The sequence below is a fragment of the Rana temporaria genome, chromosome 2 (genome assembly GCF_905171775.1).
Source record: "Rana temporaria chromosome 2, aRanTem1.1, whole genome shotgun sequence".
Lineage (NCBI taxonomy): Eukaryota > Metazoa > Chordata > Amphibia > Anura > Ranidae > Rana > Rana temporaria.
In genome coordinates this window covers 269,452,899-269,470,965 of record NC_053490.1, presented here as the reverse complement: position 1 = coordinate 269,470,965, position 18,067 = coordinate 269,452,899, and the positions used below count along the sequence as shown (strand labels likewise).

At 43.6% G+C, this 18,067-nt stretch overlaps 1 protein-coding gene across 1 annotated transcript in view; it reads left to right on the top strand.

The window, feature by feature from the left end:
- LOC120928274 overlaps positions 1 to 17,457 on the top strand; it is a 75,530-nt gene extending 58,073 nt beyond the window's left edge. Inside the window, exons 5-7 of the mRNA XM_040339374.1 lie at positions 9,158 to 9,291; positions 9,425 to 9,557; positions 17,234 to 17,457. Of these exons, the coding sequence (XP_040195308.1) occupies positions 9,158 to 9,291; positions 9,425 to 9,557; positions 17,234 to 17,457 (491 nt within the window). The remainder of the gene's footprint in view (positions 1 to 9,157; positions 9,292 to 9,424; positions 9,558 to 17,233) is intronic.
- The last annotated feature ends 610 nt before the right edge of the window (positions 17,458 to 18,067 follow it).

Genomic DNA, 18,067 nt, shown 5'->3' with positions numbered 1-18,067 from the left:
CCCAAACCACGATATTGGTCTATTGTATATAGTTTTAATTTCTCTTTTAATTTCGTCGAGAAGGGGGATAAAGTTTATTCTATATATTTTTTTCAAAGTATTTGCCATTTTTATACCCAAATACTTTATCTCTCTTTGCCAGGAGAAATTAAATTTCTTCCGCAAATATAGTTCTTCGTCTTTGTGGATATTAATATTCAAAATCTCCGTTTTTGTTGTATTCATTTTAAAGTTTGAGACCTCGCCATATTGTTTTAAGGTATCTATTAACTTCGGGAGGGTGACTCTTGGGCTACTTATGTAGAATAATAAATCATCAGCAAAGGCTGACAGTTTATGCTCATCTTCGCCTACTCCTACCCCATAGATTTCTGGGTTTTGTCGGACCATTGCCAGGAGGGGTTCCAATGCTAGGACAAAGAGGAGGGGGGATAGGGGACATCCTTGCCTAGTCCCATTTTTCATCTCAAAAGGGGCGGATAAGGATCCGTTAATTTTGATCCTTGCACACGGGTGGAAATATAGGGTTTTTATTCTCCTTATCATCCCTGGACCTATTCCTATGAATTCTAGAGTTTGTATCAGGAATCCCCAGTCTACCCTGTCGAAAGCTTTCTCAGCATCAACCGACAGGAATAGACCGGGGGTCCCACTTTCTTTGATCTGCTCCAGGAGAAGGAGCGCCCTCACACCATTATCCTTTCCCTCCCTCCCAGGTATAAAACCTACCTGGTCTGGGTGGATGATGGCTGTCATCGCTCCCTTCATTCTTTCCGCTAAAATTTTTGCATACAGTTTCGTATCTGCGTTTAGGAGTGAGATCGGTCGATAACCCGAACAAGTCGTATTATCCTTTCCCTCTTTTTTGATCACTGTAATCGTTGCTGTTAAAGCCTCTCTACTCATTTCATAGTCAGTTCCAAGGCCATTAAAGTATTGGCAGAGTCTGGGGATTAAGATGGTACTGAACTTTTGTAGGTAGGCAGATGTAAAGCCATCTGGCCCGGGACTTTTCCCCTTAGGAGTGTTTTTTAAGGCCTCCCTTATTTCCTGTTCCGTTATTAAACCTTCCATCTCTTCTACCTCCTCTTCTTCTAATTTTGGGAGATTGGCTAACTGTAGTATTTCCCTACTCTTGTCCATTTTTTCGCGTGGGCACCTGATCTTTTGTTGGATATCGTAAAGTTCTTCATAGTAGCTCCGGAATACTTCTGCTATTTTATTTGTCGCATATACTAAGTCACCATTCCTGTCTCTGATTTTTTCTATAAAATTCCTAGTTTTCTTTTTTCTTACCATTCTGGCCAAATTTTTACTAGGTTTGTTTCCCCAGACGTATCTTTCTCTCTCTGTCCGGTCTATATGTTTCTTAGTTTCTTGTTCCGCCAGAGCTCTATATTCATCCCTTCTTATACTCAACTTATGAAATATTTCCCTCTTTTGCCCCTGTGACTTATGTTCCTGTTCTAGCCGATATATCTCCTCCCTTAGTGTTTTTAATTTACTCGATCTTATTTTGTTTTTCCTTGCCCCTTCTACAATAAAAATTCCCCTTATATACGCTTTATGGGCCTCCCAAAGGGATGCTCTTGAGATATCCTCCTTGTCGTTCTCCTGAAAATAACATTCCAACTCTTTCTGTATCCTCTCCGCTACCTCCTCGTCCCCCAACAGACTCTCGTCCAATCTCCATTCTGGTGGTGTGTCTTTTTGTATAGAAGTTTTTATTTTTAAAGTTATAGGGGCGTGGTCTGATAACGTCATGATCTCACACCTTGCTTCTATCACACTCTCCAGAAGTCTGTGGTCGACGAGGGCATAGTCGATCCTCGAGTACGTCCCATGCACAGGTGAGAAAAACGTGTAGTCGCGGGCCCTCGGATTGAGGATCCGCCATACATCCACCATTTGATTTTGTGTCATTTGTTTGATCAGTATTTTTAGTTGCTCACGATTTGTCCCCTGTGCACAGGACGTACTATCGAGGCTTGGACTCATACAGAAATTGAAATCTCCCATCAAAACTACATGGCCCTCTTCAAATTCTTTTAGTTTTCTCATGATTTTACTAATATATTTAACCGAGTTTACATTGGGGGCGTATACATTAGCTAGGGTATAGATCTCTCCTCCCAGTTTTATTTTCAGGAACAGAAATCTCCCCTCCGGGTCTGTTTGTCTATCCACCAATGTGAATCGTATTCTACGAGCGAATCCAATAGCAACCCCCCGGGATCGCGATGAGATTGTATCCCCATAATACCATATCGGGTATTCTGTTGAGTAGAGCTTTATATTGGATTCCAAGGTAATATGGGTCTCTTGAAGATAGGCAATATCTGTTTTATACTGTGTTAATTCACAGAGAATTTTGTGTCTTTTAATATGGGAATTTAGTCCCTTTACATTATATGAGAGAAACTTGACATCTGTCATATATCTTTTTTTTTTTTTTTTAAGTGTTTGGAATATTTTCTTGTGAAGTCAGTCAGATGGTCTCTCTGCCTCCCCCCACCCCCCCACTCTTCCCATTCCCTCCTCCATCCCATCCCCCCTCCCTCCCTCCTCCCCCCTGGCCTATTTTTGGCCTATGAGCCTTGGAAGGGCGATTTCTCATCTTCACCCTCAACTCCTCTAATTGTGGTGGTGCTCAGGCACTCCCCTGGCTCCCCCCCTCCCCCCCCCCCGGTCCATAATCCCGGGATTCCAGGCAATTCAGAACATCCCTAATCCACCCAAGCCGATAAATCGGGGGGTGCTATCTGCATTTTAGAGCAAAAGTCATTCAGTTCTTCCGGAAATCTTAGTCGAGCCGTTTTACCTCCCTTAATGCCTATAAGGCATGCCGGGAAGCCCCATTGGTACTTTATATTTTGTGCCCGCATCAGCTCTAAGAGTGGTTTCAGATGCCTTCTCCTTGCCAGTGTTTCTTTAGATAGATCAGAAAATATTTGTAAGTCAGTCTCTCTATATCTCAGGGGGGGTTTCCCCCTAAGTCTTCCCCAAATTTCTGCTTTATCAGCGAAATTCTTGAACCGAACAACAACATCTCTTGGCCCGTATCTATCTATCATCTGAGGATTTCCCACTCGATGCACTCTTTCGATTTTGAGGGGCTTCGCATCTGCTGGTCTGTCAAGTAAGGGGCAAAAAATTGTATTCATGACCTCCATGAGGTCTTCCTCCTTTTCCTCAACTATCGCTCTAACTCTAAGGTTCTGTCGCCTGTTGCGATTCTCCTGGTCCTCTATCCTGTAAGCCGCTACTCTCTGACTCTCGGTCAGGGCCTTAACCTGCCCTTTCAGGACTTTTATTTCTTGATCCTGTTCTTCTAATCTCCTTTCTGTCTCTACTACTCTTTCTCTGAGTCCTCCGAGGTCCACTCTCACCTTATTGATCTCTGTCTTTATGACATTTTCCATCCTTAATAGCATAGCGTTCATTTCTGCCTTTGTAGGGGGCTGTGTGTCTGGGACCAAAACTTCAGTGTTATTGTGGTCTTGCTCACTTTCTATTGTAGTTTCACTTTTAGAGCTCTCCGCACTATTCGCTCCCTTTTTTGATTCATTCTTCTTCCTTTCCGTCTTTTTTGCGAGTCCCGGACTTTTAAGACTCCCCTCTTGTGTCATATATTGCTGTATAGAGCTATTCCCCGGGTTGTTCTTAGAGGGTTTTATGGTGACACCTCTCGTTGACCTATTCATTTTATTGGAGGGTCTAATTCTCTTCCCCAGTTTGAATGAGGATTTTTTCAATCTACTCTTAATGATTTTTTTCCCCCCCCTTTTTTTTTTTTTCCAACCTTGCCTTAGCTCCTCTATATGGGGGTAACTATTCTCCTCTTGTTATTTTCTCCTCTCCCTTTAAGAGGAGAAATAAGGCGCAGTGGGATTACAGATGACAAAGAAGAAGGATATGGCCAAGAGCGTCAGCAAGGAAAGAAAATACAGGGGAGGAATCCCCCGTATAACGCACCGGGAGAAGGGAGGGCCAGACGGGGAAGTAAGAAGTAAGAAGGCAAATGAAAAGGGCCCGGAATAGGGGCACCTCCTCTCCGCCTCCCTATTGAGTCCCGCCTACTCCCCGTCCGCTACCTAGCTTAATTATTGCAATGGACAAACCAAACTGTTTTTTTTTTTTTTTTTTTATCTTCTTGTGTCTGAACTGTCTTCCATATGATTTTAAATTTTGAGCTGCGGTGTTTTCTCTGGCTTGTCCTCCTAACCCATAGGGGGCTTTCTACAGGTTAGATTCCCCAGGATTTTAACTCTTTATCTATTTTGATTGTCTTCACCCGGTTAAACACTGTATACAATTCTCAATGTTGTCTGGCGAGATGTTATAATCTTCTATAGGCACCTGGAGGTTAAGCTCTATTCAGCATCCCTTGGCACGCTATTCCCTTCAGCCTATGGTTACATTGCCGGACTAGTTATCCTTATTTGATCAATACAGTCCTTTTGTATATAGGGGGAGTCCTGCTCCTTCATAGGTTAGTGTATTATATACAGATTTTTTTATATGTATACCAGAGAAAAGTAGGACTCACCAGTATGCCTTCCCTGGTCCAACTGCCCCTCAAAATACTGGCTGCAAGGTATACTCACCCTACCGCCATAATACACAGAAGGAGATCAGGCAGGGAAGGAACACTGATGAAGAGTGGGTGAGAAAAGGAAAGAATAAAAAGGCGAAAAGAAGCGCGTGTCAAAGTCCGCTCAGCATCCAATAGGATTTCTACCACAAGTCTCTTTCCTGTAGGGTAGGCAACTTATTTCTCTTAATCTTTAGAGACACTTGTCAGCTTGGTACTTATTTAAAAATCGCCCATAAACGTTCAGTCTCTTGCTTGGTGATCATGAAAAGCAATACCTTAATAATAATGACAAATAGTCCCACTATCTCATTGTATCAAGACCATGGCTCAGTCCTTATCCCCGTGTATATAGTTTTAGCTCATTGCATATATAGTAAAGTACTTAATCAAGTATTTTTTTTTTTTTTTTTTCCCATTTGTCTCCTGGGCTGCGGCACCTGAAAAGAGTCCCAGCGCAACAACACAATACCAGGGGGATCAGGGGGGGGGGGCCCCAAGGAGGAGGGGGGGGGGGCACGGGGTGGCACCCGACCCTGCTCGGCTCTACTGAGCGTCTCACCCAACCTCAGGACCTCCTTGGCGACCTGTTGCTGCCGCTGCCAGTGCTGCTGGGGCTCCGTTTTCTGTCCTGTGTCATCCCCGTTCGTAGCACCGCGTCCTCCGCTCCACAGCTGCTCCCGGCGTGGTGCTGGCCAATCACGTGGCTTCTTCCGGGTCACCAGGTATCCCTCTGGGTCCCGACCGTACGGGGGGGTTCTTTCGTCGAGCCGTGCAGGGCGGGGGGTGAGTCTCCGACTCGGTCGCCGGGGGTGTCAGCCTCTCACTCTGACATCCACCGGCCCGCTGCTGGATCCGTCGGCTCTCCACTCCCGCTCCCGTGACCGCACGCCATGGAGCGCTCCGGCACCTCCCACCTACACCTCCCACCTACACGTGCGCGCACATCATCTGCTCAGCTTGTCTCTTCTGCTTTAAAAATCCTGTCTACCTGCCCTTTTTTATTTTTATTTATAGTATCAAAATTTGTCTCAAAATCCTAGTGATCTGTGGAGAAAGCAGACTTTTCTGTTTTAAGGTTGATATCCCCCCACCATCTTTTAGTTCTAATTCGGAATATACTCAAGCCATGGTGCATGGTTTAGGTAGAAGACCAGAAATCCTGTCAGATAGTGTAGAGAACAGGTCTACAATCACAATAGGTGGTATAGAGAATACACCCTTAACTGTGGGCTACTTTATTATATCCTTAGTCTTAATGTGCACTAAATAATTTACAAGTCCTAAAGATGTTATGGGGATTTCCAGGGAAAAAATATATTCTTTGTTTCTGATGTTTTCTCTTCCTCTTCTTAAACACAAACCTGAAACCACAATTTAAGATTTTACAGATCTGAAATGGTTATCTACTTGTTAGACATTATGACAAAATAATATTTTATATCATGTGTGCACATGAAGATCCTGCCTGTAATTGTGCTAGCGGGTCTCAGTCTTATATATGCTCTCGCCCTTATTTTTTATGCTTTTCATGCTCCCCTCTTACTTTTTATTAGAGTTGAAATCCTTAGGCCACCTCTATTAAATGGAGGGGGAAGGAGCTATCTTGCAGACGTCACCTGCTGTCATCTCTGGATCTTTGGATCTCATGTGTTTTGCTATTTACTGCCATTTTTTGTTTCATATGTAGCACGATATTGGTGCCATAACCATATGCTATTTTTTTTATTTTTTTTTAAATAAATCAATGGAGAGCACTTAGAACGTGTTCCCTTGTTTTCTATACTTGCTCTGGATGTTCTCGTTTCACTGCATTGGCTTTGTAAGAGCATTGGCTTTGTGGTGGAAGGCTTGTCACCTAGAATAACCAGCGGATCGGATCTTTCACAAGGGATTTCATCTTACATTCTGGGATTTGTAGTTCCTTTTATTGTCGGATGGACATTGTTTTATCTATATTGCGCTGTACTTATTACTTTATTTTCTATATCCATTAAACCATTAACCCAGACTTTAGGGTTTATGCAAACAGAGTAAAGCAGTGCATAGCAGCCTGGAGGGTTTAATAAATCATATGGAACAATGCATTTGTTGTACACACAAGCACTTGAGAATGCTGGCTGACACAAATCTTTGAGATGTGTCCTGTTCTCTTGCATTAGCCTTTATTTGGGAGTGCTGAAGTCAGGGTTGCTGCTAGAAATCACGGGGGGCCCCGTACAGCCTACCTGGCGGGGCCCCCACCAATATATTAAAACTGTGGTGCATCACAGTGACATAGGGCACCTGGGGGATCAGAAGTGGGCAGAACAAGGAAGGAGATCGATGCAGGGGAAGGAATTATAGGAATGATGCCCTGTGTCTCTCCCTGCAGCAGCTGAAACCCAGAGGGAGGGAGAGAAACTGACTTTCAGTAGCTGTGTGCCCGTGCCCCCTACAGGAGGGCTGGTGGTCCCCCCTATCAGCGGCCCTGGCTAAAGTACATCATTATTGTGCCCATCGGATGGTTCCATGAACCCTATAAGCTCTTATGGGAAAGAGAGCTACATTTGCTTCAAACAGAGACCAAAGCTCCCATTTGCATAAACTACAGTGCCTTGTGAAAGTATTCAGCCCCTTGAACTTTGCGACCCTTTGCCACATTTCAGGCTTCAAACATAAAGATATAAAACTGTATTTTTTTTTGAAGAATCAACAACAAGTGGGACACAATCATGAAGTGGAACGAAATTTATTGGATATTTCAAACTTTTTTAACAAATAAAAAACTGAAAAATTGGGCGTGCAAAATTATTCAGCCCCTTTACTTTCAGTGCAGCAAACTCTCTCCAGAAGTTCAGTGAGGATCTCTGAATGATCCAATGTTGACCTAAATGACTAATGATGATAAATAGAATCCACCTGTGTGTAATCAAGTCTCCGTATAAATGCACCTGCACTGTGATAGTCTCAGAGGTCCGTTTAAAGCGCATGAAGAACAAGGAACACACCAGGCAGGTCCGAGATACTGTTGTGGAGAAGTTTAAAGCCGGATTTGGATACAAAAAGATTTCCCAAGCTTTAAAAATCCCAAGGAGCACTGTGCAAGCGATAATATTGAAATGGAGTATCAGACCACTGCAAATCTACGAAGACCTGGCCCACCCTCTAAACTTTCAGCTCATACAAGGAGAAGACTGATCAGAGATGCAGCCAAGAGGCCCATGATCACTCTGGATGAACTGCAGAGATCTACAGCTGAAATTAGTCGTATACTGCACAAATCTGGCCTTTATGGAAGAGTGGCAAGAAGAAAGCCATTTCTTAAAGATATCCATAAAAAGTGTCGTTTAAAGTTTGCCACAAGCCACCTGGGAGACACACCAAACATGTGGAAGAAGGTGCCCTGATCAGATGAAACCAAAATCAAACTTTTTGGCAACAATGCAAAGCGTTATGTTTGGCGTAAAAGCAACACAGCTCATCACCCTGAACACACCATCCCCACTGTCAAACATGGTGGTGGCAGCATCATGGTTTGGGCCTGCTTTTCTTCAGCAGGGACAGGGAAGATGGTTAAAATTGATGGGAAGATGGATGGAGCCAAATACAGGACCATTCTGGAAGAAAACCTGATGGAGTCTGCAAAAGACCTGAGACTGGGACAGAGATTTGTCTTCCAACAAGACCATGATCCAAAACATAAAGCAAAATCTACAATGGAATGGTTCACAAGTAAACATATCCAGGTGTTAGAATGGCCAAGTCAAAGTCCAGACCTGAATTCAATCGAGAATCTGTGGAAAGAAATGAAAACTGCTGTTCTCAAATGCTCTCCATCCAACCTCACCGAGCTCGAGCTGTTTTGCAAGGAGGAATGGGCAAAAATTTCAGTCTCTCGATGTGCAAAACTAATAGAGACCTACCCCAAGCGACTTACAGCTGTAATCGCAGCAAAAGGTGGCGCTACAAAGTATTAACTTAAGGGGGCTGAATAATTTTGCACGCCCAATTTTTCAGTTTTTTATTTGTTAAAAAAGTTTGAAATATCCAATAAATTTCGTTCCACTTCATGATTGTGTCCCACTTGTTGTTGATTCTTCAAAAAAAATTAGTTTTATATTTTTATGTTTGAAGCCTGAAATGTGGCAAAAGGTCGCAAAGTTCAAGGGGGCCGAATATTTTCGCAAGGCACTGTATATATCAGATTCTTAGTATATTTCAAGTGTCGTTTCTCACTTCACCAATGCAATGGAACAGGGATCTTCTTTTTGTCTAAATAGATAGGAAAATAAATTAGGTAATTACATTTTTCCCTCTGATATCAGGCCTACTACTTTTTCCAGCTTTCCACCAATGACTATAATAGATGTTGGTGCTCTTACAGCTAATTAATTGACAGGTGGAATATACTGCAATGCACACCTTTTGTCTAACCTTGCAATAATTGTATCAAAACAAACAGTCAATAAATATACTATAGGCATAGGCATGTGCCTTTCACTGCTTGCAAGCAGATATAACTACTATACACCCTATATAGTCAGAATAATAGATATGCTAATTTTGCTCTATTTTTTGTAGGTGACCCTGCTAAACTCTCAGCAGAAATGACACATTTTGTCAATCACACCTTTAATCTAGTTGAAAATAAGATGGATTTGATCTTGGCAACTAGTAGCTTCAGCAATTGCCAAAGTAATGTTGCCAAAATGATGGTAAGCAAAGTATATTTTACTTTAATTTATTTACTCTTTTGTAATTGATATGCAACAGTTAATTAGGGTTCCTGGCAAACAAATATGTACAGATAATAACAGATCTACACAGTATTTACTTTTACATTTTCAGGACTATTCTGGAATGGATAATGAGCTACTAGCTTGGAGATCATTCTCAAGGAGACGGCCAAAATCAGTGGAGAGTAAAGATTTATCTTTTGCAATGGACAAGGCAGAGAGATTCAAATTAAACAAGTACAAAGGTAATCCATTTTATGTTGCTATTGTAAAACTGGAAATATGAGTGATGAATTCACATTGCTTGGTATTATGATAATTTATCCAATTGATTTATTATTCTGAGGAGACTATTAGGAGCTTCAGTCATCTATATCTAAATAGACTAGCAATAATACACTTTAAAAGTTTCCACCATAAATCATTTACCCCCTTGTAACATTGATCCCTGTAATCAAACTACCTATGTTGGGGGAGGATTGAATAACACTTCACATTAATCCACAACACAATTTTTTACTTTTGGCAGAAAATGTAGCAATTAATATCTGCAACAGAAAAATATATATTTACTCCATGATATTCTACCTAGGTATTCCAAAAGTCACAATTTATTTTATGAGCAGCATGAACCCAGGACCCTGCATTCACTATATCTTGTCTCACACAGTACACAGAACATGGAAATGCAATTATTTTAGTAAATATAAACTGCTAAATGCCCTTTCTCATCAGCAGTTTATAGCAGTCTTTTGACTTCTATCAGTATCTGGTTAGAGCTTGTAGGAGGCTTTTCATTCTCCTTTGACTGTCCAATGAGGCTGCAGGACCACTGACCCTCTGTCTGGATAGTGCTGATTGGCCCTGTGATGATCACATGCACTCTTTAAAAAAAAAACTCTCTAGCAATGCACACCAAACTGAGCATGTACAGCTTGTCCCCAAGGCTCGGTTCTATCAGGAGATTGTTTGGGGACTGTGGAAGAAGGGGAGGAACAGAGAAGACAGGATCAAGCGGCCTTTTTACACAATGCAGAGGATTAACTCCTTAGGTTCCACAGTGAGTATAACAAGCATGCTTAGTGCATATACAGACTGATGTGGGTTTAGTTACACTTTAAGTGTTTTTATTAACATTGTAACATTTTGGTGTTTAGTTCAAAACCTCAGTCAGTCACGTGTCCTAATTGGAGATATTCATCTCATCCCCTGCATATTTACTGGAATTCCTAGGCAACACAGTTATGTAACACAAAACAACACTCATGTTCAAATGTTGAACCAGGCAGGGGGTTTTAACTTTATTTCTAATAAACCTTTTCTTAATTTTGGGTGTGTATTTGTACTACTTCTGTGTTGTGGGGAGTGGGTACAGAATCCAGGGTAACCCCTTTACCAGTTTACTGGGTAGATGGTTACAATTAACCTGATTCTCCAGTAACACATAAATCTTGCCATCACTTTACTTGCGTAGTGTTTTGGGTACCATGTTACTTTTAATTCTTCCCTAGTTTCTAGCAAGAAATATAGACACCTGCAGAAAAGTCATTAGTTGAAAAAACCCTGTTGGCTCCTGTATAACATGCACATGCTTAGAGGTCCCAGAGAGATGTAGTTAGTATCAAATACCTGCAGCATTTCATCATATTTTTTTGCAAAAAGATAAATAAAAAATTCAGGCTCTTCCTTCTTTCCCTTAGATTACATAAATCAACCACTAGGTTGCTATGACAAAATGTTGAAAAAACACATTACATAAACACCTTTTTTCAATGTCAGTCTTCCCAATTTCTGCAGCCTGTGTAATATGGGAAAATTAGAGGTATGAAGATGTATAAAATTAGTAACTCCTGGTGACAAATCTGACCCAGTTTTAGTATATATGCTTTCAAATCTAATCTGTAAATCCTTACTCTTAGCAGGCAAGCATTAGCATGACACCAAGTTCTTTTTAGTTGATCTAAAAAAAGGTTCTCGAGCTGAGCACAATATTACAGATGACATTGGATGTTATTGTGGACATGCTTACGTAAGACAATTGATGTCACTAGAAGATAAAACACATTGAGAAATAGAAGAACGGTGGAATAATATATTTCTTTTTTTAGCTATACTCAGTTACCAGAAAAATACTAATAAAAACATTTAACAGATTGTCTAATTGCATTTTATATTATGGCGTGATACATTATGAAAAGATCCCTTTGATGTTTTATTTGAATCCTTTAATTGTTGTCTGAACAGCCAGAAAGGGTAATTTATGTAGAATAGAAGTGGGGTCTCAATAATAGGACTAAATCTACCTTTTTTTTAAACAAACATGTACCGAATGCAATATGTAAGCATGGGCGTCTGCTCCATAGGACAAGGGAGGGCGTTTGCCCCCCCCCCCGCCCGGAATCGTAAAAGAGTGTTGACAATGGCACGCCGCCTTCTGCACATCGGTGGGCCAGGGCTGCCGGCGCCGCCGATTGTTACTGTCATCATTTGTGTCTGTGAGTGTCTGTGTTGCATTTACTCCACCCCTGTTTGCCGACGCCAGCCAATATGATCATCGCGCCTTATGGCCCTGCCCGGCGCTCGACATCACAGTGTGACATCACTCACGGCGGGAGGGGATTATCATTCATGGCTGGGAATGATGGGAGGAGCGTAGAGAGCTGCCTGCTAGAGGAGCCAGCACCGCCGAGGAGGAACCAACCAGCAACAATATCTTCATTACAATCAGACAGCACAGCAGCATCAGTCGTGTCAGTGTCACTGCAAGTAAACACTAAACTAAATTAAGCTGATGGCATGCGGCATGCCATATGGAATGATGCAGTTTGAGGGAAAGGGGGGTAAATGTCCTGCACTGGTCATGGTAACTCATGTATTAATGTCCTGCACAGTGCCAGGACATTAATACATGAGTTACTATGACCAGTGCAGGACATTAATACATGAGTTACCATGAACAGTGCAGGACATTTATCCCCCTCCCCCCGCCGCCATGCTGCATTCCATATGGCATCATGTGCAGGGTGCTGTGTAATGTAAAGGGGTCCAATGATGCAGGGTGCTGTGTAATGTAAAGGGGTCCGGTGATGAAGGGTACTGTGTAATGTAAAGGGGTCCAGTGATGCAGGGTGCTATGTAATGTAAAGGGGTCCAGTGATGCATGGTGCTGTGTAATGTAAAGGGGTCTAGTGATGCAGGGTGCTGTGTAATGTAAAGGGGTCCAGTGAGGCAGGGTGCTGTGTAATGTAAAGGGGTCCAGAGGTGCAGTTGTGGAGAGGGGGTACACAGTAGTGACAAAGAGATATTGAAAGATACAGGGGGCACAGTGGGGTCTTTTTACATTTTAACGTGGGGGGGGGGCGCTTTTAACCCCCGCTAGCGGTCGAAGAAAGGGTAAAATGCGACTGTGTATCGCCGCTGCCAAAGGGCCCCCCCATTGAAAAAATTACAGCAGACGCCCATGTATGGAAGTTGCCATTGCTGATCTCTTCTTGTTAAATGCCAGTAGCCTGGCTGCCACTGATCTAGTTGCCTCAATATTTTCTGTTACTGACCCAGAGCAAGCTCAATATTACCACTTATGGCATACTTGTAAGTAGCAAAGAATTTATTGAAGCCATTAGACTTGCAGGACAGCCAAACAGCTTATGTTTTGTGTTGAGGTTAGCAACTTCTCTTAGTACACATCTTTGAAAAAGTGTTCTTAATTGTGAAACATGTCAGAGATGATTGTAGATTGCGGTTCTTATGTCTATGAGCATCTGCAGATTGCTTCTTGAGTCAAGGTGCCTGAAGATATGAGCATTACACATTTAACATGCCCATAGACATGATGGGACCTTACACAAATTGGTCCAATTAGATTAGATTGTAGAAGTACAAGAACTGCTGCACCACCAAATTAAGGACGTGAGCCAAACAGGGCACATGGGTCAAGTGTCCCTGTCGGAGGGGCGGAGAGGAGGTTGGTGCCATTGTCGCAAACAACCATTCCTGGCTGAAGCTGGCGTGGCGTCAACCACCTCTGAGCCTGCCCCTGCAGAGCTGGCAGAATCTCTGCCCCAGTGTGGCTCCTGTCCCCTCAGCAGACCAACTCAAGCACTGCATGGCATCTTTTTGCCTGAGTGCTTGCATAGCCCCTAGAATGCCTATGGAGCACCGCTGGTTCAGAGGACAAATCTGAACAGGAAGAGGCCATAGAGAAGAAGAAGAGGAGGGGATGGAGGAGAGAGGTGTGGCAGAATTACCACTACCGGTATTTTGGAGGCGTGGTGGCGGAACAAGCTCCAAAAATACTGCACCCTGTCCTGCATCCTTCCTAGCTGCCAGCAGAGTTACCCAGTGCGCTGTGAAAGAAAGATAACGTCCCTGTCCATGCCTGCTGGACCATAAGTCAGTGCTAATATGCACCTTATCGCTGACAGCCCTGTCCAACAAGGCCAGGACATTGCCTTCCACATGCCGGTAGAGAGCCGGAATGGCCTTCCAAGAAAAAAATGGCTTTTGAGGAACCTGCCACTGAGGTACCGCACATTCCACAAATTTTCGAAAGGGGGCAGAGTCTACCAGCTCAAAAGGCAGCAGTTGGAGTGCTAGCAATTTAGCCAAGCTAGCATTTAGCCGCTGGGCATGTGGATGGCTGGGACCAAATTTCTTTCGACGGTTTAGCAACTGGGGTAGGGAAATTTGCCTGCTACAATCGGATTTAGGTGTACCGCTAGCAGATTGCCTGCAAGTGCTTGGGACACCTAATTCTACACCTTCATTCCTCAGTGCAGGTTTCTGATAGGACTGAAGGTATAGTGGGGTTATAGTCCCAGCTGATGAGGAGAAAGGAGAGGTCTGCCTTGTTCTTTGGTGTGGGTTTTTAAGTACTGTTGCCACCGGACTGCATGGGAGCTTGACATATGTCTGGTCAAGCATGTGGTGTCCAAGCGGCTGCTGTTTTGGCCACGCTTCAGACATATTTTGCAAACAGCAACGATGCGATCTGCTGCACACGTCTCACAAAGGCCCACACCAAAGAACTTTTGGAAAAACGCAGAGCACACACCCGGCACATGTGGAGCTCTGCGGTGTGATGCAGTCGGTTGGCTGCCCTTAAGCTGGATCCTGGAGGGCATCCTGCCTCGTTGGAGATGTGCCTCCTCCTCTCTCCTATCAGGCACCCATGTAGAGCCAGTGACCTCATCATCCCCTCCCTCCTCGTCAATGGAGCAAACCTGGCAGTATGCAGCAGCTGGGGGAACATGACTGCCAGTTTCTTGTCCTTCTTGGGCAACCCTCTCTCTGGGCTCATGTTACTGCCTTCCTCAACCTGGGTACCATTATCGTAGTCTTTAAAACGCTGCGCATCCTCTTGCAGCATGTACCCAACACTGTGGTTGAACAGTTCAGGGAACTCCTCCGTGCATGATGGTGGGGCTAGGGAAGGAGTAAGGGGGCAGCGGAGAGCATGGGGGGATGTGGAGATCACAGGAGGGCGGTAGAAAGCATGGGGAGGTGGAGAGCATGGAGTGAGGTGGAGATTATTTGGGGAGGTGTAGAGCACAGGGGGGAAGTGGACAGCATGGGGGGGTGGCAAAGACCATGGGGGGATGTGGAGAGTCAGGGGGTGGCAGAGAGCATGGGGGGATGTATAGACCACAGAGGGGGCAGCGAAGAGCACGGGGGGAGCTGGAGAGCATTGGGGGAGGTGGAGAGCATGGGGAGCTGGAGAGCATTGGGGGAGGTGGAGAGCATGGGGGGTGGAGAGCATGGGGGAGGTGGAGAGCATTGGGGGAGGTGGAGAGCATGGGGGGCATGGGGGGAGGTGGAGAGCATGGGGGAGGTGGAGAGCATGGGGGGAGGTGGAGAGCATTGGAGGAGGTAGAGAGCATAGGGGGGGGCTGGAGAGCATGAGGGGCAAAGAGTATGGGTAAGTTGAAGATCCCAGGCAGCAGAAAAAAGCAGGATAGGAGGAGCAGTGGGGGTGACTGCATATAGAAGAATCATTCTCTCCATCTTACTCCTGCAGGCTCGGAATGCCTGCTTCTCCTATACCTCTCACAGGCATTTGGAGACTGCAGGAGGAAGATGGAGAGAATGCTCCTCCTATCCAGGTTACAGGGGGCAGCACTCAAGTTTTTTGTGAACAGGTGTCTTGTTGCTGACTCCAAGGTGTCTGCCTGGCTCCTCCCCTTTATTAGTCACGCTTACCGGCACCGGCAGCTGACCTATACGGGCAGCCGTAGGTGTCTCATCTAGCTCCTCCCCCTTCATGTTTTCGTCCACCCGGCGCCGATGGCTGAGCTTAGCAGGCAGCCGGGCGGCCTCGGAGAGGCTGGATAAGTGGTGCGGGTTTAAAGAGCAGCCCAGCTTTGGGCCCTGCAAGGACTTGCGGCCTGGCTGCCTCGGCGGCCGCAGCCCACCAGGCAAGTGCACGGTTTGCCCTATGGCCAATCCGAGCCTGCCTACATCATCTCTGCAAGTTAAAAGGTATCCAAATATATATAAAAAGTTTGGCCCAGATTCTCAAAGGGCTTACGATAGCGCAACGCAATGTACACCATAGTAAGTCCTAATCTGGGCCATGGTATCTATGCGACTGATTCTTAGAATCAGTTACGCATAGATAACCATTAGATCCGACAGGCGTAAGGCTCTTACGCTGTCGGATCTTAAATGCAATTATTTTTTTCGCCGCTAGGTGTCGCCTCCGTCGTTTCCCCGTCGAGTATGCAAATTAGCAAAATACGCGAATTCCCGAACGTACGCGCGGTCGACGCAGTGAAGTTACGACGTTTACGTTAGATTTGCGACGCGTAAAGTTGCCCCTGCTATATGAGGGGCAACCAATGTTAAGTATGGCCGTCGTTCCCGCGTCGAAATTAAAAAATGTACGTTGTTTGCGTAAGTCGTCCGTGAATGGGGCTGGACGCCATTTACGTTCACGTCGAAACCAATGACGTCCTTGCGACGTCATTTAGCGCAATGCACGTCGGGAAATTTTAGGGGCGGCGCATGCGCAGTACGTTCAGCGTGGGAACGCGCCTAATTTAAATGCTCCACGCCCCCTACCCGGCTCATTTGAATTAGGCGGGCTTGCGCCGGGGGATTTACGCTACGCCGCCGCAACTTTACAGGCAAGTTCTTTGTGAATAAAGCACTTGCCTGTAAAACTTGCGGCGGCGTAACGTAAATGACATACGTTACGCCGCCGCAGTATTACGCCCATGTACGAGAATCTGGGCCTTTGCGCTTAACAAAAACGCTGAACATGTTGAAATCAATTTGACAGTTTCTGTGTGAATATCAAAGAATATGTTTGATACATTATAATGAATATGTGTGACACAGCACTTAACGATATACATATATTAAATGTGCACTATTTTTTGTGATATTTAGTATAATTGTTTGTACATTAGTTAAATTTATACTGTAGCTCTAAATGATGGGTGATATAAGTTTTAATTGTCATTTATTATTTTATTTAATTTTTTATACCAGTTAATCACTGGTTTAGCTCTAATAGCACTTTACTTTTGATATGGATTTTTGATATTTAAATATTAGATATAGTAATAGCACTATTTGCTGTGCCACACAAGGTAAAAGGTATAGTAATACATCAATTACTTTTTAATAGCAAACCAAGGAGCAAAAAAACTGACATAAATCTCCTTGAAATAGGAAACAACACAAACATACCATCCATCCGATTTCTTTGGAAATTTTGGGGATGTATAATAGGTTCCAGTTTTGTCATAAATAGTATGCTCTTTAAACTTCATTTTTTATACTAAATGTGTAGAATGTAATTACTGCTAAATAATTGAAATTAATGGAAATTTAAGGCAAAATAGGTTGGCATTTTAGTCATTTTATTAAATTACCATACATCTGTAATGTAAATGTGATTTGATTTATTATTTTGAAGGAATTGCAGAAGTACAGCAAAAGACCCCACCACCTTTAAGCTGTGCAGGGAGTGAAGCACTGGGAAATGCACTATGTGACATCATTAAATCAAACTCAAGTGCCATTACAACAATATGTAAAAGACTCAATGGACACCTACTTCCCAAAGCTCTACGACAGTTTATATGGCTGGATAAACTTATGAGATCTGAAAAAAAATTTAAAGGGGAAAAAATTGAGTAAGCTTTATTTACTTTTTATTTCATAGTTTATAACCAATTTTTTTTATATTATTATATTTTGACAAATGTATTGCATTATTTAGGTAAACAGTGGTTTGTACCCATTTTCCTTATTTATTTTGGTCAGCAAAAAATAATTGAAAAACCTTTTAAAACATTAGATTAACAATGAGTAGACTTAAAAAATAAAACAAATCAATACAATTGGTCCAATTCCATTTCACTTTTCTGACATTAGAAATATATTTATAGACGTTTACCTGCCAAAGAATATGTAATTTTGTTTAGATTGTCCTGAGATCCACACATCTCTTTCAGACAGCACAACCGAGTTGGTGACCTCACTTTACTCAAGTTAGAGACCAGGGCCCAGATCCACAAAGAAATTACGCCGGCGTATCTATTGATACGCCGCGTAATTTCTACGATGCCCCGTCGTATCTTTGTTTTGTATCCACAAAACAAGATATGACTGAATGTGGGCTCGATCCGACTGGCGTACGTCTTAGTACGCCGTCGGATCTTAGGTGCATATTTACGCTGGCCGCTGGGTGGCGCTTCTGTTGATTTCCGCGTAGAGTATGCAAATGAGCTAGATACGGCGATCCACA